The sequence below is a fragment of the Branchiostoma belcheri genome, unplaced genomic scaffold, assembly GCF_001625305.1.
Source record: "Branchiostoma belcheri isolate BF01 breed outbred unplaced genomic scaffold, Haploidv18h27 scaffold1, whole genome shotgun sequence".
In the NCBI taxonomy this organism is placed as follows: Eukaryota; Metazoa; Chordata; class Leptocardii; order Amphioxiformes; family Branchiostomatidae; genus Branchiostoma; species Branchiostoma belcheri.
The window spans coordinates 9,167,108-9,188,622 of record NW_017802379.1 but is presented as its reverse complement, the minus strand read 5'-3'; the positions used below and the strand labels follow the sequence as shown (position 1 = coordinate 9,188,622).

Sequence of the window (21,515 nt, the reverse complement as noted above, 5' to 3'; positions counted from 1 at the left end):
ACGTATAATATATTCGAATGTATTTTATGTATGTATATATATTAAAGCTGTTGTATTTCAAACAGGAATTGTGTTGATTGACAGTTTGGATAGGCTATATGATAATAATTTTAATGCACTGCCTTTTCCTCGTTGTATATGGTGTCATAACTGCATGGGCAGCTGCCATAACCACCTCATAAACCACCTCGTTCGCTTCGCTCACACGGTGGTTTATTCGGTGGTTATGGCAGCTGCTCATGCAGTTATGACACCATATACAACTCGGGGCAGTGCATTAACCCTTTATTAATTATTTTTCAGTCAATGAAACTACTTCAGACATGTAGTGTTACCTGAAAAGTTGAGAAATAAAGAACATTGAATCATTACATTGTCTTCATTGAAAATCTGTACCTTTAACGTTAACAAAATGGTTTGAGTAGCAATGTTAATATTATTAACCGTTAGATCATGAATGACTCAGTGTATTATTGCCTAAAACATTTAAGTGTTTTTTTATATAAAGGATTTCATTGTTGCAATGATAAATGCATAGATATATGTCATTTATATTTCGGGCAAGTGAAAAGTTGGTTCGGGCAAGTGAAAATGACCACGCAAGTGGATTTTAGAAAGCATGTCTAACCCTCCAGAGGCCTAGGAGACCGACATATCAGTCAGCCTGGCCTAACGACTGAGATGAAGTGACTTTGAACACATTAAAGACAGTTACTTGTAAAATCATTGTTTGGTCTTTCATTTATCACAATTCTTTTAGTACAAATGGTGAATTTTGATTTTGTTTCTATGATAATGAAAGAATTATATAATTAATTGTCTGTTTAGATACATCAATCTCTTGGCTTGTAAATTAAAAAGTACTTTGCGCGACCAGATTTTTTCTTTGAGCGCCCAAATGTTTGCCTGCGCGCCTAACTTTTTGAGGCTAGGAGCGCATGCGCTCCTAAGCTAAAAATTTAGTCTGGAGGGTTGCTGTTAAACAGTTAAACCATCCATCCAAAACCTTCCTTGAATCCATGTAGAAAAATTTAAGACCAGGATGGCTAAACAAGCAAAAGCTATCATACATGTAGTACAAAATGTATTAATTATGTTTACCAAAGGAAAACATATTGTTTTTGCTCCGTTTCTTCCTCTTCTTCTTCTCCAGTGACCTATGACCTGACCAATGACATGATTTGTTGACGTCTGTCACCATAGTGACTGGTGTTGGGTTACATAATGTTGCAATTTCATGGTCTGCTCTGCTGCTGTCACCATATACTAGTAGTACATGTATGTGAATATGTTTGAGTAAGAATTAACACAGCGGACCATGTCCAAAGGTAAACATTATGCATTTGCTTTGCAAATGTTACTTCTCTAGTAATAGTTTATTTTCTTGTCTATACCTGGTGTTCCACTTCCTGCAGCAGGGACTCTAGCAGCTCAGTCTCCTGGGTTAGAGAGTTCTTTTGACCTGAGGACGAATAAAACAAAACCCATTAGTAATGCTTTAAATGTCTGTCAACTGTTATTTCATAATATAACATTATTCAGAATAAAAGGAATCAATAAACATGAAAGAACAGGAAATCAGAGATTTTAGATGAATTTCTCAGATGTTGGTTTTGTGGCCTTCAATTTCATCCCATTTTTCTGTGTCAGACCTTTTATCCCTCATTCTGCCTGTCAATCTTCCTCACCACATGCTGTCAACGTACTGAAGTTCACCCCATTTCCTGTGTCTGACCTTTTGACCTGCCATTCTGCCTGAGGACTAAGACTTACCCATGAGTGTGATGAGTTTACTCTTGAGTTGTGCGTCTAGCCTGGCTATCATCATTTCCACAGCGTTACGGATCTCCCGAACACGCTCGTCCTTCGCTTGTCGTACACTGTCCACGTTTCTTTCCTGTGCATGGGACAAAACAATAGTGTTGAAAAATTTAGGTTTGTGCCACACCAATTTAATTTCTTGGTTAACGGATTCGCCCGCTTCATTTTTTTCTGATTTGCAAAAAAAAAATCAGAATCAACTGTAAAATGCTCATATTTTGCCCTGAACAGTTGAAAACAGTCCTTTTCTTCCTAGTTGTTTCAGTTATTCCATCTTTCAATGCAATGGTTTCATTAGAAGTTCAAAATTCATTGTTCAAATTTTGAACCAGCCTGTTGTGTTGACTTCATGGCTCCTATCGTACCATTTTGGGCCATAATAGGATACCTAGGCCTGTTTTTAGTTTTTTTTCTCACCCACCTGCTCCATTATTTTTCTAGAAAAATCCTTTAACCAAGAAATTAAAATTGTGTGGCCTTAGGACAAAAATAGCACAATGAAGGTTAGGCATCCAGGTCATGAGATATGCAAGGAAACAGGAACTCAGACAAGCAAATTTGCTTGGGCACCTGTTTTTTGTGTAGGACAAAAATCTTTGCAGAAAACAATACCTCTGTGAACGACATAAAAATCTTTGTCTGTCCCTTACCACTTCCTGTACCAGACTAATGAGCTCCATCAGCCTTCTCCTCAGAGCTGCCACCTCCTCGTTGATGTTTCCCACATGCTGTTCATACACCTCATCCAGGGGCTTGAAGGTGTGCCCGCCATGCTGTAACAACATTGGTAGATTATGCAACCCTTAACAGGACATCAAAGATTTCTGACTTCTGGGAAGTATTTTGGTAGCCTGGGTGCCATCCTTTGTAGTATTTGCCCACTCCCTAATGTCGCTAGCTACCACTGGGTCTGGACTTGCTGACACATGTAACGTCTGGTGATGACGTCACGAAATGAGCTAGCCCGTGTAGCGCGATAGAACATACATTTGTAAGAATAAGATCTAAATGTCGTCGTTCGAACGTCCGAACGGCTTACAGCTGTACCTAATATGTACACACCTTTCCTACAAGAGCATCCCCCAAAAAAAGTAGGACCAATCAGCGCGCTCGTTCAAAATCTGGACGAATATTCAGATTCCAGACGTTACATATGTCAGCAAGTCCAGACCCCGTCGTAGCTAGCGGCATTAGGGAGCCAGGGAATATTATGGAGGATGGCACCCAGGCTAGTATTTTGGGGCTTTTGTGACTTTCCAGTTCACAGTGTTTTGGGGTTTTGGTGACTACAGAAACTGTGGAGGGGACTATATGATGTTATTTAATCGGATATAATGACCTTCCCGAATTCCTACACATACACGGCCACTTTCATTTTGCACTCCCACCTGGCATATGCTGGGTTACCTTCATGACTTGATACTTGCTTCCTTCTCCCCTGCTACATGTACTTTGATTCCTTTCACGACAATATGCAGCTGTCTTACAGTAGTACGAAGTCAAAAATTCAAATCATATGACAATGAAATGATAAGCAAATTAAGGCCCTTTGCAACTGAGGAATTTCTTTCCATGTCCTGAATGACATAGCTAACAAATGCAAGCACTAGCATGTTAAAAGAAACAGAAGGCAAATAAAAAAATGGTCTGTGTGGTTGTCACAGAAAGATTACCATATCAGTACAAACCGTGCCTCCCCACAGAGCACACTGGTGACAGATACACTTCCTACAGGTCCAACAGAACACACTCAGCTTCTCCTGGTGTACCTCACACCTGCAACATACAAACACACCACAGTCAGGACAGATACACTTCCTACAGGTCCAACAGAACACACTCAGCTTCTTCTGGTGTACCTCACACCTGGAACATACAAACACACCACAGTCAGGACAGATACACTTCCTACAGGTCCAACAGAACACACTCAGCTTCTCCTGGTGTACCTCACACCTGCAACATACACACAGGGTAAAAAAGGTACCTGATTCAGGGGTATTCTAGAAAAATTTAGCATGAGGGAGCATATTGCAAGAGTAACACAGTTTCACCCCCATGAAACTCCTTCCTCTTCGCCCCCGCCGTTCTGCTTCGCCCCCGCCCCGTTCTGCTTCGCCCCCGCAAAAAATCTGCTTCGCCCCCGTCGTTCCTCTACGCCCCCGGCGCAATTCTGCTTTGCCCCCGTCCTTCTGCTTAGCCCCCAATGGCGGCACAGCTCACAGTCGACACGAAAATCGTCTGCAAAATAACAATAAAGGCTGTGCCGCCAAATTTAAAGTAGCCCATGCTCCGGCAAACATTCTGGACCACCTTTCTGCCAAGTGGCGTTGCACAAATCCTTCCCATTCAAAAGTTTACCCCTACCTCACGGCCCGTCAGTGGTTCTTACGTTTATAAGTACTGGCGTTTATAAGTACAGCCGTGAGTGAAATTTCCCGCCAGTACTTATAAACGTAGAAACCACTGACGGGCCGTGAGGTAGGGGTAAACTTTTGAATGGGAAGGATTTGTGCAACGCCACTTGGTAGAAAGGTGGTCCAGAATGTTTGCCGGAGCATGGGCTACTTTAAATTTGGCGGCACAGCCTTTATTGTTATTTTGCAGACGATTTTCGTGTCGACTGTGAGCTGTGCCGCCATTGGGGGCTAAGCAGAAGGACGGGGGCAAAGCAGAATTGCGCCGGGGGCGTAGAGGAACGACGGGGGCGAAGCAGATTTTTTGCGGGGGCGAAGCAGAACGGGGCGGGGGCGAAGCAGAACGGCGGGGGCGAAGAGGAAGGAGTTTCATGGGGGTGAGTTTGTAATGCTAGAATGCATTGTTGTATTGTCTTCACATCTTAACTGAAAAAATCATTTTGAGAAAGAATAAATCGTGTGCAAGTAGCCACTTAGGGTTCAATCTGAAAATTGATATAATTTAGGGATCTGACTGGTTACATGAGGGAGCAGCGCCCTTATTCCTGTGTTTAGAAAAACCCCTGTAATCAGATTTCTGTTTGGGAGGTAAAAGGCAGTGGAAAGAGAGAGATGCCTTCCAACACTTACAGTGTCCTAGAAAGCTAATAAGGTAGTGTATTGCATAAAATTCATGAATAGAGCTATGTAATGTTATACTTGATGATGTACAATGTCAGCATCAAATTCAAGACACTTGACTTGATAGTATACACTCCATTTTGTTGGAGAGAAAATCACGAGAGGCAAAAGTCAACAAACAAATAAACAAACAAACAAACAAACTGACTTGTCCCTGTCGTCGTCGCTGTGTTTAGCGCCCATCCCACACATCTGCAGGGTGTCCAGCTGCTGAGTCACCTCCTCAGCCCAGCGACAGTTCACCAGCTCATGCAGCTGTAACGACGCTCTGGGAACAACCAGGCAAACTTTTGTGACTTTAAGCATAAAATACATGTAGTACTACTAGTAGTGTTCGAAATACCTCAAGATACTTCGAGATTTTCAAGATTGCAGAATAAAAATTTATAGTAATTACACAGTCTGCAATTTTGCGGAAGGAAAAATAGGCTCCAGATTTAACTAGAACTCTCAGGCCCATGAAGGTACCAGGAACGAAATGATCAATTTTCTGTAGAGAAGGATCTCTAAAGTCTTAAATTAAAAAGAGTGGTAGATTTAACTTTAAGTTTAAAGAATTCCAGCAATGCCACAGATTTACAAAGCTATACATGATGTCAAAAAGGCATTATTAGTTTTAGATGGTTGTAGTATGGAGGCTTGTATACATGTATTTTCAAATTGCAGAACAAAATTTTGACTCTACTGCAATATTGCAGAGCACTGAAAAAAGTGTTTCGACCACTGTGTACCAAAGTAAGTATAGAAAATTTGGAGAAAAATAACAACTTAACACTTCATAATATATACATACATATATGTATGAATAGTGAAAAAATGCCTATGTGGGTGACTGAGGAAATCTGGTCTACATATGTGTAAACAGGTGGTCATTATAATTTTAAATTCTTTACGCTTGTCTCAATGGGGAAAATCATTTATGGAACCCAAAAAAGTGGCCAAGTGGTCCTTATGTTGAGGTGGTCACTTGTACTGGTTTGAGTGTACATCAGATACAGTATAATATAATATGTTTTGGTGACAATTTTCGGATTACTAAAAGTAAAAATATAAATATAGTACACTGTTCAACATACATGTAATTTTGTTCACTGAGTAAAACATTATAAAAGAGTATACTTTATATTAATAAGACATACCTGCAGTGTGGGCACTGTGACCTCTGCTCAGTAAGCCATCGCTGGAAAGATTAAAAACACAAACACAAGTTTGGCATCACCATTTGATACATCTTCCTTACCACCCATGATTTCTTGTTTATAAGAGAAGACAAATGTCCCAAATGGCCAGGCCATCATACTGTAAATCACTTCATATTCGTGGTACTACGTGGTTACTTCTGAACCACGAAATTACCATGACTGCAAAAAAATAATTTGCTGACTTTCTTTCCCCTGTACCTGCCAACACCGTGAACATATAGTATATACCGGTAGTTCTGCAAACATGTCCATTTTTCTCAGACTGGGAACTTTTGCTAACGTGAATATCAAGTGATTTACAGTAACCTCCCAGCAGATAGAGACTGGTCATGAACTACAGTAAATCTTGTAATATTCATATGGCTTTATTTTCGAAATCAAGCCCCAGCACCAATGAATGTTCAGGGCTCGAAATTCATTTTGGGGAATAGGTGCACTGGTGCACCCAACCTAAAAAATTAGGTGCACAAAAAAATTTTTGGGTGCACCATATAAGTAGAATGTCAGCAAAACTAATAATGTTTCATTTGTAAAGAAAAGTACTATAACAATGATTTTATTTTTTTTAATCCTTACATACTAAAAGTATGCTGTATAGTACTGTACTTTTAACATCTTTACACATGTTAACCTGTGAAAATATTTGGGTGCACTGGTGCACCCACAGAAAAAAAATTGGGTGCACAGCTCCAATTTTGGGTGCACCTAAGGTGCACATGCACCCAGTTTTTCGAGCCCTGATGTTCAGCATATAGACTGACCCTGATACACATGAAGCAGCAGAGTTTGGAGCAGTGAGGACACAGGCGGGCGTCCCGCAACTTCTCCATACAGATGAAACATCGGAACACCTCCGCCAGGCTCTGCAAATACACACAGAATCAAAGTCAACACACAGAACCTGAAACTGCCACTGGACAGTCTACAATGTAAATTAGAACACACCAATAAAGTAATGTACATTGTGGTGTTGGGGTAGAAATCATCATGGAATATCAATTTCAGCTCAATATCAATACATTTTTTGCAATGAAAAAAGTGATTGGTTATAATTACCATGTAGACTATTATTACTAGTAGTATTACTAATATTCATATGCTATATTTAAATGAAAACATATTTTCTTTTGTAAGCTCCTAAAGAAAGTTGGCAAATTCTGAACGACCATTTTTTATTCTTGATTAACTTTTTTTTACAATTTTATTCCAACATTTCATAATTTACACTCAAGTTATATCATCTTATTTTATACCGTCACCAACACTGAGGACAAATACGGAACAGGACAATACTCATTTTCCCCTGACCGAAGTGAGGAAAGTCATGTAAAGTGCCTTTCCCATGGGCACAAGATCGGTGGCATGTCAGGACTCGAACCCGGGACCTCTGGGTTCCGAGTCGAGTACTCTGCCGCTACGCCACACGACCCCACATTCTTGATTAAAAACTTCAGCACCCCCTTGCTCAATTAATTTTTTAATTAAAAAATAATAAACATTTCACTTGTTTTGACACGAGGACTTCTCTTTATGTATTTTAAATTTTCAACAGCTAAAAATACTCATGATTAGGCTGACATGCTCTCCAGGCGAGGTAATTATGACGTTGTTACTTCAGATCCAGCCGTTAGCTTGTAAACAACTAATTAGGCGTCTCTGACGCTTTAAAACTGACGTTAAAAGAAATGTCAACAACTTGTCAACAATAAATGTGTATTCAACGTTAACAAAAAGGTTGCTGCAATTGTTGAGCATAATTTTTTCAACATATTGATGTCGATACAAATTTACCGGTGATACTAAAATATTATACAAGAAATTTATGTATTTTACATTTGGCGTTATTAAATATTATAAGATAAGAACCCTATGGTCGGTCTGAGTTACCGCCCCCCTCCCAGCCTTCAAGTGTTCTAACGTTACGTTCCGCTGGCATAATAAACAAAACCATAAAACTCGAGCAGAAAAATTAGAGTATTCCTTTATAATACACGTCGTGTTCCTTCGGAAAATAAAATTATAGGCGTATTGAAATTCATTCAAATCGTTCACGGCAGTTGCTATATACCTGCGCTAAAAAAATATTCATCGATTTTCAGCTACACGACGACCATTCAATATCTAGAAGTAGAACCACCACGAAAACAAGAAATTCTTGGTCCTCAGAGCGTATTTCTAGCACGAGAACTGGAAATATGGAAGCTAAAACTATCCACATACCTCTACACTTCCCTCCTCCATCTCTCCGGTTCAAATTTGTCGCCTAAAAAGCCAAGAATTTGAAACAAAACATCTGTTTTGACCACAGCTTTTCCCGAATGCTACGGTCCACTGGCAGGGCAGGCAGCTCGGCGCTGATTGGTCAAGAGGGAACATGTGACAAACTGGCGGAAGCGTTCAAAGTTGTACTTCCGGGTTTGACTGCATTCCTTCATATCATAAACATTATTTAATATAACGTTATATGTATCAAAGTTTTTAAAAAATTACCTCTTACCAAAAATGATACCTCGGATCCAAGTATTTAATTCTTTTATTCTGACACTAAACAGCCTTTGTAAATGCTAAATGGGTTAACTAAAACATTGATTGATTGGTTGAATGTAACACCATTGATTGATTGGTTGGTTGAATGTAACGAAGTTAACGTTATAATGACATGTTAATGACTTTGTCAAGGTACCTACTTGATATTTGTGAAAGTACGTCAGCATGATTGAAAACAAAATGCTGCATGCTCACTAGCTGATCCTCATCAAGCTGTGAAGCAATCTGAATTAAATTCTAACTTGCCCAGTTTCAAGATGTGCAAGATTTAATTATGGAGGTTTTCTACCTCCATGATTTAATTTAATTAAGGGAGAGTTTGAGGCACCCACTCGACCAATATTCTACATGTAATACATTCTCTTTTGTTTTATAGGCAATTTTGCTTCCTCCGAGTACATGTATGGTTCTAATCTAATGCATGAAAGATGAAAACTGTATTTTTTTCCACCCACGCAGTACGTACGGGTTTGCGGAAAAACCTGGCCACCTTTCAGGCCAGGCTGTAATGGGCCTGCGAAGACAGCCCTTACAGCCTACTGCAATACGGTATGTAATGTTACAATGTATGTAAACAAGAACTTTCTAACCTCTATACAATCATACATGTGGGTACGATTCATATCCTGCCTACTTATATTATAAGTGCCCAGGCCAGGTACTGGCCCCTTGCTCCCCTCCGTATCAATATCAATACCCCCCAACTAAACTACACTTATATTCATTACTTAAATGTGATGTGATCAATTTTGACAATTAAAAAGAAAACAATAAGCACTCATTAAAACTTAAAGTTTATTTCAAAAGATAGGACTTTGAATTTGAGGTCTTGTACTAAAATACTCTCAGCTCTTTTTTTTATAATAAAATACCATGACATTTGACAGCCTCACAAAACGTATTTCCTAAGGAACAGGCCTTAAGCACTTAATGATATGTTGATTTCATACAATTTCACACAAACGTCTAAGGACATCAGTATGTTTAAAAACCTAAAACAATCCTAGACTCCATATACAACATGCCATAAAACTGCAATACAATGTATTTCGTCTGAATGTATCGAACTAACAACTATGCAACAGTATATTTATAGATATTAAGTATTTATGGATATACATACATACATAATGTTACATACATATATCTGTAGTTTTACATGTATGTGAGGTTTCCTGACAATATTTCAGGTTTATATACATGTATCAACTATTTATTTTAGAAGGCAACCCTTCAGCCAGCCAGTAATCTTTGTTTCTTAAGTTTATTGTCAACACACTTTTCTAATAACTTGTAAAAGATTGTACACAATTCAAACTATACTATTAAATTTGGCTCAATATTCAAATAATTGCACTTAAAGCATTGATATCACTGCTTCATTTGCTGACACTACTATAACAAGATGTAAACCTTGTCCTTGCATCTGGATATATAACTTACAGCTCTTTAAAACATTATTCTTAAAACACAACACTGACTATAATGTACACATCATACTAGCACTGTAGATATAACCCATGTCAGTTATAAAACTTTCCAAATCACTACAAGTTTTCTATATTTGTACATTCAGTTTCCAGATCCTTTTTCGTCTGTCATGAGTAGTGTAACATGTGTTGATAGTTAGTCAAGAGTTCGTCAGAAGGATGATGGCTGAGACTATCAATTTTTTCCGGTTTCGACTTTTTATTCCAAAGTCTTCGTCAGACAATGTGTTGATAGTTAGGATCATTAACATATAGACTAATGCGCAACAAGAGAAGACAAAAGACCCTCACAGACGAAGGACGTCTGGTGAGCGACTGAGGAATAAACAAGCAGATTTGCGAATTCTGGCTTGGTGTTCAGTCAATAGATTCCTACCCTGAAATAGAAGGACACTACGAGGCAAGGCAGGACGTATCACATGGTGACAGAAGTGGGATCTATGCCTTCAAACGTGGAGACGTGTCACAAGTGGCAAAATGGAAAGATGGATGCTGGCTAGAACATTATGTAAGTAAGTAATGAAATCAGTATGGCCTTAGCGTTCCTGTCACAGTAGCTGAGGTTTGGGCAGCTTGGTCCACTCTGAAGAGCTCCAGCTGCCAGAAGAGGACGTGAAGTTTGCAGAGTTCTCAGCAAATGTTCTGTACTCGGTGAAACAGTTGATGTCCAAGAGCGGGAGAAACTCCGGGTCAACATCCCCATCAACTGGAAGGAAAAATGGAGTGGAGGAATTAGAAACAAAACTGGGACAACAGGGGTGCCAGAGTATACATTGCAATTTTACAGAATACAGTACAATTTGACAGAATACAGTGCAATTTTACTAGTATACAGTGCAATTTTACGGAATACAGTACAATCGTATTAGTATACAGTGCGATTTTATGGAAATTTTACGGAATTATAGAATTTTACGGAATACAGTGCAATGATTATCGTATTACACTGCAATTTTACTAGTATACAGTGCAATACTGTATACTAATACGATTGTACTGTATTCCGTAAAATTGCACTGTATACTATGATTGTACTGTATTCCGTAAAATTGTACTGTATACTAAATTAAATACGATTGTACTGTATTCCGTAAAAATGCACTGTATTCCATAAAATTGCACTGTACACTCTGGCACCCCTGGATAAACTTAGAGGGGGTTGACTAGATCATGGCATACTTACAACATTAACAGCCAAGCTAGAACGTGGGACGTCATATGACTCATATTTGTAGAAATTTGGAGTTATCATTCGTTATTAACATGATTAGAACATTACGTTACTTACAAGCAAGGAACATATCTGTTATAATTCCATTTTGTTAGCAATACTAGTACATGAAAAATTGTTATATGTATGACACCAAAATTGCAAAGATCAGTTTGTTGGTAAAGTTAATTAAATAAACTTCTTTGTCAGTACAAGTTTCTGACACGAAATAAAAATTATTTCTTAGATACTTGTTACATATCAAACTCGGGTAGAAGAATATGTCTTATTTTACATCAAAAAGAGAAATACATGAGATTACTGCTCAAGCAAGAAGTAACAAAAAGTTACAGTTAAAGTTACAGTGAAAATTTGGAAAGTAGTTTGAAAGTTTGAAAAGGTACACAAGGCCAGAACACACAGAAAAATCAGTACTTACCACTCATTGTAAACACAACTTTCAAGCTACATGGAGAAGCAACATGCAGAAGGAAAGAAAATAAGTTGTAAGTGATCAGCTGCAAAGGACTATACTACTTAAGCAACTACAGTAAGTTACATTTTACATTGTACACATGGTCGTCATACCAATCAAAGTACTAGTAATGTCACAGAAGCAACAGCAAAAAAATTAGAGTTTTATGGGGGGGGGGTATTGATGATCGGATTTGCACCCTCACTGGCACTGGACTAATGCAGGGGTCTTAGGGCTTAACCCTCTGAAATGTTACATTGTATACATTGTATATCCTGCATTTTGAGGGAAAATTTTTGCTAGTGCACCAAGCTAAATAATAATTGAGGAGTAAAATAAAGTCTCAAAACCTAATTTTGTCTCTGTTAAATAGACTACATTTCATCCATAATTTTTACTAACTTGCTAAGAAGCAAGGTTAAAGTTACACTAAAAGCAAGAACAGGTTACAAAAACAAAATACAATTTGTAGCTTATTAGTTAGTCTAGGAGTAAAAATTTTAGCTGACAGTATTTCTCTCTAAATATAGCCTGTAGAGAAAAGTGGATTTTTTTGGAAGCAGAAAATGTTGAAAACTCTTCATCATCCAGAAACAGATGTACATGTGTAACAAATCTAACTCTGAAAAGGAAGATGTCAAACCATGAAATATTTATTTCTGCATACCCGCACCAGTGAAGCAATGCAGAAAAAAGTATTTTGAGCCCTGACAAAGCTCATAGACACTATTTCAAAGCATGATACAAGGGGGGCCCACATGCCCTTTTCCATCGAGTGTAATCGTCCGACGTTTTAATTCTACATAGGGCATAATTGGTGCATTTTGCGTAGAGCATAATTCGAGTTTTAATTCCACGTAATGCATTGTAGCCACTTGGAATTTATCGTAAAGAGCAATCGCTACTGTAGCATAATACGTAGGCAGATCTCAAAATTTAGCATAGAGTGTTGCCATGCAGGCCCTCATAAAACCCAGTACACAACCCAGTACCAACAGTAAAGTGATTTCAACACATAAACCACTTACTTTCTGAAAGCAGCCCTACGTTCCCGTTGATAACGCTGGTACGATGGTCGGATTCGTAGGACGTGGACAGGCCCTCGTCCTGTGACGGCGTGACGCTGCGTGACGGGCCGGGGTCAGGGGTTACAGGGACGGACTGTACGCTGAAGTCAGACTGCCACGGACAGGCACACTGACACCCCTGCCAACCCCTGTACACCAGCGAGTTCAGGAAGGCTTGGAGAGGGTTCAGGATAGCCTGGAGGGGAGGGGGGGCAATATGGGTGTTATTGGATCAGGGAACAAAGCCTTTAAAAGACTCTAATCCTGATCTCTACCGGCAAAGACTTTGATCTCAGTTTTTGTAGACAAAGACTCTGATTGGGATCTCTACCGAGAGACTTTGTTTATTTTGATTTTTCACAAAGTGAAAGGGAGGGCAAAACAGGTGCATACACACCTTTACAAGTTGCCCTCCCCCATACAAAAACACATAATATCATACAACATCAAAATTTACATAATCAATGACAACAAGTATAAAAATACACAGAATAGGCAATCAATATAGAAGGTTAAGCATAACTCAAATTTTTTTTCAAAACTTTGATTGCAGTTTCTGTTGACAGTAACTCCAATTGGGATCGCTCTCACCAATTCTACCAATATGCATGTGACTTTTGATACCTACCATCATATACCACAGGATATGCACAACCTCCTGGTAGACAACATTTTGTCCTGTCAAGTTGTCCCCAGCAAAAATCAGAACTCCATTCAGAACATTTGGTATCCAACTGATGAAAAATAAAGAGAAACATGTAAATTGTTATACATTCAATTTTATGAAGAAATGGTATAGAGAACAAATTGTGTATTTCAATGATTCAATGATTCGACCTTACTGTCTATCTGAAATTTAACACCATTTCCTACTAACTACAGACAAACAATTAAACATGCAAACACACCAAAAACAAAACCTTCATGCAAGGAGGTACATTTTATAATAAAACCCTTTGTACATACATGTACATGTACAAACATGTTGGAAAAAATAATTGTACTGAACTTACCATGCAAAGAAGACCAGTACGACATTGAAGAACTTTAACCTAACAGACTGTACAATGGCCCTCTCTATGTCTGTGTACTTTCCTCTTCGGCTCTTCAAGATGGATGGAACTACATGTACATACAAGAGTAAAAGTATAAAAGGTTATAATGTGTAGCATTAGAAAAGGGACTTAAGTAAGTACATGATGCATTTTATAAATGGAGATCCTAGATAAATAAACAAAAAACAGCCAATTTAGTAGGATGCATCACAGTAGGGAAACTTTAATTTTACAATGGAGAACCCAGGGTCCTCCAAATTTGTAAATTAGAAATAAAAATAATCACATTGAGTGAATTTAATTTTTTTAGTCCATCTGGACAGGAATAAGCAATAAAGATTCATGTCAATCAAAGAAATGTATCATGTTTTCATCACAATTCTTTTAACTTTATTTAGTTAACAAATTTTACATATGTCAGCTTTACTATTTGTTGTTTTTTTTCTCAATAAAATGACAAAAATCATTACATTTTTCTAAAACTCAAAGGGTAATGACTTAGATATGGTAGGTACCAGAAATACTGTATCTTTACTTTACCTGATCTTGAAGAGAATATGTACAGAATTGGGTTGAGAATCATCACCAGTACAATGGGGATGTAGGTGGATAAGTAGTACGGGACCAGGTGGGCTTTCCCATCTTCACATCTGTCAAACGTATGGGAAGAAACACTGGCTATCAACTGAAGGCCAAGCAGTTGCGCCACCTAGCAGATCATTGGCAGAGTGCAGCAAGGAGAATACCGATATCAAGATTGATTGAATCAGAGTTAAAACATCAGATGTTTTTCTACCTCCATGATTGAAACTTCAAGATGATTGGTGTGAACAGGACAGTACATTTGTGGAAACCTGCACCATTTTTCCAACGACCTGTGAAGCAGAGACCTCTGAGCACGTTGGCAGAATGTACTGCACCTGGGCGAGACCCGTAATGTATTGTACATAGCACTTTGGCAGAATGTCTCATATAAGGTCGTATTCGCTCAAATAAGGTTAGCATTTTGACAGTAGTTTCCAAACGTTGTGTTTGAAAAGGTATCCTCTGCAACAGGCAAAATTCTAATGCAATGTTGACAAAAAATCCAACGAAAAACGCGAAAATCCAGGGTTCTGCGCAGGCGCAGTACGTTCTGCCGACGTACTAGACCTCTGGTGGTATTTGCCCAAAGCCTCTAGTGGAAAGGGCAATGCTACTTGAAATGATACTGGTAATTTAAAAATAAAATTCTGGTGGTAAGAAATGGCTTAAATAATCACTTACTTCCAACCAGAAGGGTAGAAAAGAAGTGTCAGGCTCTCTCCAGTCAGAATAATGGCCATTCCCCAGCTGATGATGTGGTATATCCACAGTTTACTGTAGGGGAAGGGTATGTCAACAAAAAATCAAACATTTAACATCGCCATGAAGTATTTAGAGTTCTGAATTTCTTATTTTATACTATAGTAATTTTTGTGCTAATTATGCATATTATAAAATGCACTTTCCCACTAGCTCTCACAAGGCAACAAACGTAAATGATAGCTGGAAACTTTGTTTGTACATGTACCATTCAATTCCCAGCCTGCAAGACCCATTGACTTCCAGGTTGACCTTCCTGTCAGTCTGTGGTTACAAAATCCCCCTCCCTTTCTGTACTGCATTAAAATTCCTATAGACACATGAGGGGGCCTGCATGCCCTTTTTCGTAAGGTGTAATCAGGCCTTTTTAGTCTTCGTAATCCGTAGGCAGCCTCCCAAAAAATCAACGTAATTTGTAATAGTACATTAGCTGCAAATTGTAAAGTCATAATCAGCTCTGAGAATTGAACGTAATTCGTAATCGGCGGAGAAAATTTTGCGTAATTCATAATCACTACCCCCCATGCAGGCCCTCACATGAGCAAGCATGGCACACACAAACATACATACACACAAAACAAAACCCAGAGATAACAAAAATAAGAAAATAGGCACACAGTTGCAGTCAACTGATCTGTTTGCCCCCCTCCCACATGACATTAACAGTGACCTGATATATTTTTACCATGCCCCTTGCCAATGTTTGCTGTTGGTACAGTAATGTTTACTCATGTCACTGACATGCCAGGCAACAGTTGACATTTAATTACTCTCATACAGGATCTAAGCCTTGCCAACTTGGCTGCCAGTGGGCCCCAATCTCAATTAGATTATGACATACTGCACTTTTCTTTCTGTTAAAAGTTTTTAAAAGTTTTTTTGAGTATAAGTTTTTGTCTCTTTTTTTTTGCGCCCTAGATCTGTTTGAAGGGGCCGACCGAGGTGTTTTTAACTCTTCATCTTGTATACTGTTTTAATTGTTTTGTCAATTCAATAAAGATGATGTCAAACACATATACACTAATAAACTTGTATATGTCACAGGGGAGATTGGAATCTAGGGGGATCCGGAATCCTCCAAGGGGAGATTGGAATCCCTATCTCCCCTAGGGGAGAATGGAATCCCTATCTCCCCTAGGAGTATCTGGAATCCTCCTAGGGGAGATAGGGATTCCAATCTCCCCCTAGGGGAGACTGGAATTCAAGTTTTTTTTGTACAAAACTGGGATCTGAATATCTGAATTCCAATCTCTCTTAGGAGGATTCCAGATTCTCCTAGGGGAGATTTAGATAGGGATTCCAATTTGTCCTGGGACAAGTGGGAATTCTTACAGGACAATCTCCAATTTTAAAGGAGAAATTATGATTGCATCAAAATGCTTCGGAAAATAGACTGAGTTATTTCACACCTAAACTTTCAATCAATTGTAGCATAGGTACGTGAATATGTAAATCAGACTCAGATACTAGTAGTGATGATGGGAATGGGAGATAGGGATTCCAATCTCCCCTAGGAGGATTCCGGATCCCCCTGGATTCCAATCTCCCCTGTGACATACTGTAATTCACTTTATGTTCACGGTAGCAAAATTTCACGGTCTGAGAAAAATGGACATGTTCACGTAACTATACGTTCACGGTGGTGACAAGTGCAGGAAAAAGAAAGTCCAGGAATTATTTGTTAACTGTAATGATAAGTTCACTGTACACAATAGACAGTGAAAACAGTGAACTTATCAGTACAGTGAACAAATCAGGAATTACAGTATACATGTACATTACCGTCATATCCCTTATAAGTTATATACCAAAGTAAGGTTTAACTGAAAATTTTACAAATTTTCAACCAAACTTTGAAGATAAAATTAAAAACCACCAGTTTATTTTCACTTACCTAACACTACACTGACAGCATCTTTGTTATAAAAGAAATAAAAAAAACAAAATAAGATAAACAATCTATTGTAATTAATTTTAGAAAAAGTTAGAGTTTGAACTTTTAATGAAACAAAGTTGCATTGTTACTTGGAAAAACTTTAACAACTAGGAAGAAAAGGACTTTCTTCAACCGTTGGGGCCAAAATATGTCTTTCATTGCGCATTTTGCAGTTGATTCAGAACCTAAAATCTTCTTTTTTTGCAAATCAGAAAAAAATGGACAGGGCGAATCCAATAAACAACAAATTAAATTGATGTGGCCTTACCTGAGGCCATTGAAGCCCTTCATGATGACAAACACATCCACAGCATAGCAGAATGTCCAGAAGTACGTTGTGATGTAAAACAGCTGAATCCACCCCTGGGTTAGTTCAGGGATACACAAGAAACAATTTAGTTTAGACGATGAGAAAAAATGAACTGTATGAAAAATTGGCATGCAACCTAGATTTATATTATCTTGTTGACACACTTTATGCCCTCGCAATACAAGAAAAGTAGGTTTACAGACAGGGCTCGAAATTCATTTTTGGGAATAGGTGCACTGGTTCACCCAACCTAAAAAATTAGGTGCACCAAAATTTTTTTGGGTGCACCATATAAAACAAAATCTAATACAGATCTTACTGCTCCTATTCTTTTTTATTTATTTATTTCATCTTGTAAACACCTGGGTAGCCTCTACAGCATAATATTGCTGATTTTCAAGAGGGCCCAGGGTCACAAACAAATATAACATAACATAAAGCAAATTGTATAAAAGTAAATTATACAATCAAGTAACAAAAGTTAACAGAAATCAGTATAACTGAAAATCAATTCTGAGCTTGTATCTGAAATTGGAGCTAACTTCAAAATCTTAAACAAGTACTACAACAAAGATTTCATTACTTTTCTGACACTTAGATGCCACGAATATCCTGCATACTAATTTTGATGTGTTCAAAAATACCTACAAAAATATTTGGGTGCACCTGTGCACCCACAGAGAAAAATTGGGTGCACAGCTCCAAATTTGGGTGCACTAAGGTGCACATGCACCCAGTATTTCGAGCCCTGACAGATAATATCAAATTGCTGTGCTATGTCAATATATGGGACAGGAAATCTTGTCCTTCTTACCCCAACAAATGCACAGAAAACTGTGGCAGGAGAAGGCTGATCATCAGAAGCACTATGACCACCAGCTAACCACACCATAGATCGAAGAAAAATACCTGTAGAAGGAAAGGAAAGAAAAGGAAAGGAAAGAAACAAATTGATCTACCTTCTCCATGTTAATAAATTCACATATAATACTGAACAAACAGTTGAAAATAACATACGTCAATTATTTTTCATTTATCAAAAGCACGAGAATTTCTACACAACTAACTCTTTCTCTTTATTCTTTCTCTTTATTCTTTATACATGTGATTCAACAAAGAGAGAGCAGATCTTTATAATCTGATAAAATCTATGCTCCCCTTCTTCATACATCTAAGCTGTACAGATAAATTTAGACAAACCTTCTATTTGAACCATACCTGGTCTTACCTATTAACCATTACTAAGAAATGAGAAGAAAACAAATTTACTTAATTTATCTAATTGTAGTAACTTGATGATGTATATATGTAACGTTATCTCTATTCCATCCTTTCGTTGTGACCTGTACTTAACCCAGTGGGTATGTACCAGTAATACAATTGGAAATACATACAGTACAGATCGCGGGATAAGCATCATCGGGATTCGGGATTTTGCGGGAGATCCCGCGGGAGTTTGCGGGATATCACGCGGGAGACTGCGGGATATCCCGCGGGAGTTTGCGGGATATCACGCGGGAGATTGCGGGATATCCCGCGGTATTCTTTCGGGAGGCCTGTCGTGTCCCGCGTACCGCGTAGCGAAAAAACTTGGTGCGAGACCCCGAAGTCTGCCGCGGCTCGGAACGGCGATGGCGGCGTGCCAAATGTTTATTTTTACGTCCTGCCGGGCGATCTGTGCCGGGCCGATGGAGTCTGACGCCAGTCAACTTTGCTACAATTTTGCTACAATTTTGATGGTGTTGAAGCATAGGAATGTACGAAAATAATGTGTATAAGGTGTTTCTCACGCGGTCATAGTTATTATAAAACTGCTACTTTTTTTTCAAAGCTATTGTTCAGCGCAAACTTTAACTTTAAGAAACTACCGTGAATGAATACAATGTAACGTGTAGTAATCCCTCCGTCTCCGGTATTAAAATTCGGCAAGATTGTTACCAAGAAATAAAAATTATGAGGCGTACCGGCAGTAGTTTGTGGTTGTGTTTCATAATCTTGTAGCTGTTGTCTTCTCATGGGTAGCTTGCGTCAAGAGGTCTCCGTATTAGTATTAAGAATTGCGACAATTAAAAGTTTGCCCATCAAAATCCCGGGGCGTGCGTCTCCCCCCTCCCCAAAAACTCTTGCATCAACAACGACCATGTCCATAATTAATTTCGATAGATTGCTATCACCCTGAAAGCAAGTACTTCCACGCGGCTGGCAAAGTTTCTTTCGGTAGGAAAACATTCTACTTCTGTCAGCTACGGGGTCAGCCAACTAGATGAAAACGGAGTCGATTTTTAACAGAACAACGCTATAAACTTAGCGCACGCCCAAGACACGGGAGAACCCGAAAAATAAATAAACACCATTACTAAGAAATGAGAAGAAAACAAATTTACTTAATTTATCTAATTGTAGTAACTTGATGATGTATATATGTAACGTTATCTCTATTCCATCCTTTCGTTGTGACCTGTACTTAACCCAGTGGGTATGTACCAGTAATACAATTGGAAATACATACAAATGTACTTGCAGTGTCATGAATTTGGGTAGAGAGGGCTCTGCGAAAATAAAATCACAGCTAACATTTCAAGATTTACAATACTACTACATGAATAATACTAGGTACCGGTAGCACTCACCTAAACAAGCTAAAAGGTCTGCCACTATCAGCCACATGACAATTTTCTTCTGCGAAGTGAACGGATCCCGGCTTCGTCTTAGTCTCATGGACTCAGCAGGAGTCACTCTCTTTGGCAGCAGCTGCACAACAGTTCCTACAATGCTGAAAACCGAGCTCGCCAGGCAAACTGCATTATAGCTCGAGTTCTGGTAGTTTATGACCCATCTGAGGTCATCGTTACCCACGCAGCAGAAGCTTACTAGTTCAGGCGACGCCATGTTGTTGTTTTTTGGTACCCACTTCAGTGAGTCAATAGGGGTGTCTGGACTGGACTGTTTTTTCCAGCAACCCCAATCAGTGAAGGATGCTAAAACCTTCTTGCCCCTACAAAGCTTTGTGATGATAAGTGGTTTTCTTGGATTTTTATGAATCCATGTGGGTGTTTTTAACACCTTTGTTGTAAATGTAATGAACTGTCCAATTTTTTCCAGCTATCTGTGCATCTTCATGTTCTTCATAACAGGACCTTGAGTAAACATGGGTCCATCTGAAAAACAAGTGATAAACATGTGTAATGTCATTTCACTTTCACTTGCATGTATATCTCTCATTTGCATGGCAACTCTCACTTTCACTTTCACTACATATGCTCCAATAGGAGCGATCACCATGATGTCATGGTAGGCAAAAACCAGGTGATGGTTGGTTGATTTGACCACCAATAGTTTGCATATGTCTCGAAATAATTTGCATGTACTAGTATATAATGTAAACAAAAACAGCGATCGCTCGTATGAAGAAGCTATTTGATACTAACATAATAATAACCATTCTCCAAAGCCTAATATTGGAAAATGTGGTATATGTGAACATGCATGTATTTTATTTTTAGTAGTATTAAAGAATATAATTATTCCGAAATCCAGTTAACTACTTGGACAAAGTCTCAACCACACAAGAAACAAGACATAGTTTCTCGCTGTTCTTGTAGTAAGATAATCTTTAGAATATGAGTTAACAGCTCTGAAGGGAGTGGGTCAGTTACCACACAAATTCCTGAATATGTTTTGGATTCACAAAAATTTCAATTACTTAGTCTTGTTCCTTGGTAGTTGGTAAACCAAGGTGCACTAGGTGCAAGGTGCAAAATATCTGAGAATTCAATTTATAGATATTTTGACTTATCGGTTCACATATCAGGAAACAAACAAACAAACAAACAACGTTGAGAACATGTCAAGAGCTTTTAGTTTATACAGACTGTAAACATGTAACAGGAGACCTAGACTAGAGAGCAAGCTTTTCAAATGTGCACTCAAATAACCCAAAGTCCAAAGTCTAACGGTTTC

General features: G+C 38.5%; 2 protein-coding genes across 4 annotated transcripts in view; both read right to left on the bottom strand.

Moving 5' to 3' along the window:
• Positions 1–8,488, bottom strand: part of LOC109466324 (E3 ubiquitin-protein ligase TRIM37-like) — a 23,921-nt gene extending 15,433 nt beyond the window's left edge. Inside the window, exons 1-8 of one of the 2 annotated variants that reach the window (XM_019764044.1) lie at positions 8,342–8,488; positions 6,883–6,984; positions 6,059–6,099; positions 5,068–5,187; positions 3,495–3,597; positions 2,472–2,594; positions 1,774–1,897; positions 1,395–1,462 (exon numbers count right to left, since the gene is read on the bottom strand). In XM_019764044.1, the coding sequence (XP_019619603.1) occupies positions 1,395–1,462; positions 1,774–1,897; positions 2,472–2,594; positions 3,495–3,597; positions 5,068–5,187; positions 6,059–6,099; positions 6,883–6,984; positions 8,342–8,362 (702 nt within the window). In that variant the 5' untranslated portion in view covers positions 8,363–8,488. The remainder of the gene's footprint in view (positions 1–1,394; positions 1,463–1,773; positions 1,898–2,471; positions 2,595–3,494; positions 3,598–5,067; positions 5,188–6,058; positions 6,100–6,882; positions 6,985–8,341) is intronic. The other variant, XM_019764051.1, reaches the window with a different exon arrangement.
• Positions 8,489–9,484: 996 nt separating this feature from the next.
• On the bottom strand, positions 9,485–20,526 carry LOC109468314 (G-protein coupled receptor 143-like). 2 transcript variants are annotated; one of them, XM_019766566.1, is made up of 11 exons: positions 20,186–20,526; positions 18,370–18,464; positions 17,514–17,608; positions 17,204–17,224; positions 15,232–15,324; positions 14,506–14,615; positions 13,924–14,032; positions 13,539–13,644; positions 12,872–13,106; positions 11,808–11,833; positions 9,485–10,864 (listed from the first exon to the last, which is right to left on the bottom strand). In XM_019766566.1, exons 1-10 carry the CDS (start codon positions 20,442–20,444, stop codon positions 11,829–11,831), a joined length of 1,128 nt encoding a protein of 375 aa, XP_019622125.1. In that variant the 5' UTR covers positions 20,445–20,526; the 3' UTR covers positions 9,485–10,864; positions 11,808–11,828. The 2 variants fall into 2 exon arrangements, with proteins under 2 accessions (XP_019622125.1, XP_019622131.1); XM_019766572.1 differs by lacking the exon at positions 17,204–17,224 and having other exon boundaries at positions 20,186–20,444.
• Between the last annotated feature and the right edge of the window lie 989 nt (positions 20,527–21,515).

Coding starts and splice junctions, on each gene's coding strand:
- LOC109468314 (XM_019766566.1), bottom strand. CDS start 20,444: ATGGCGTCGCCTGAACTAGTAAGCTTCTGCTGCGTGGGTAACGATGAC. Junction 18,465..20,185: donor AGACCTTTTAGCTTGTTTAG/GTGAGTGCTACC, acceptor TTCCTTCTACAG/GTATTTTTCTTCGATCTATG. Junction 13,107..13,538: donor ATATCCTGTGGTATATGATG/GTAGGTATCAAA, acceptor CCTCCCCTCCAG/GCTATCCTGAACCCTCTCCA.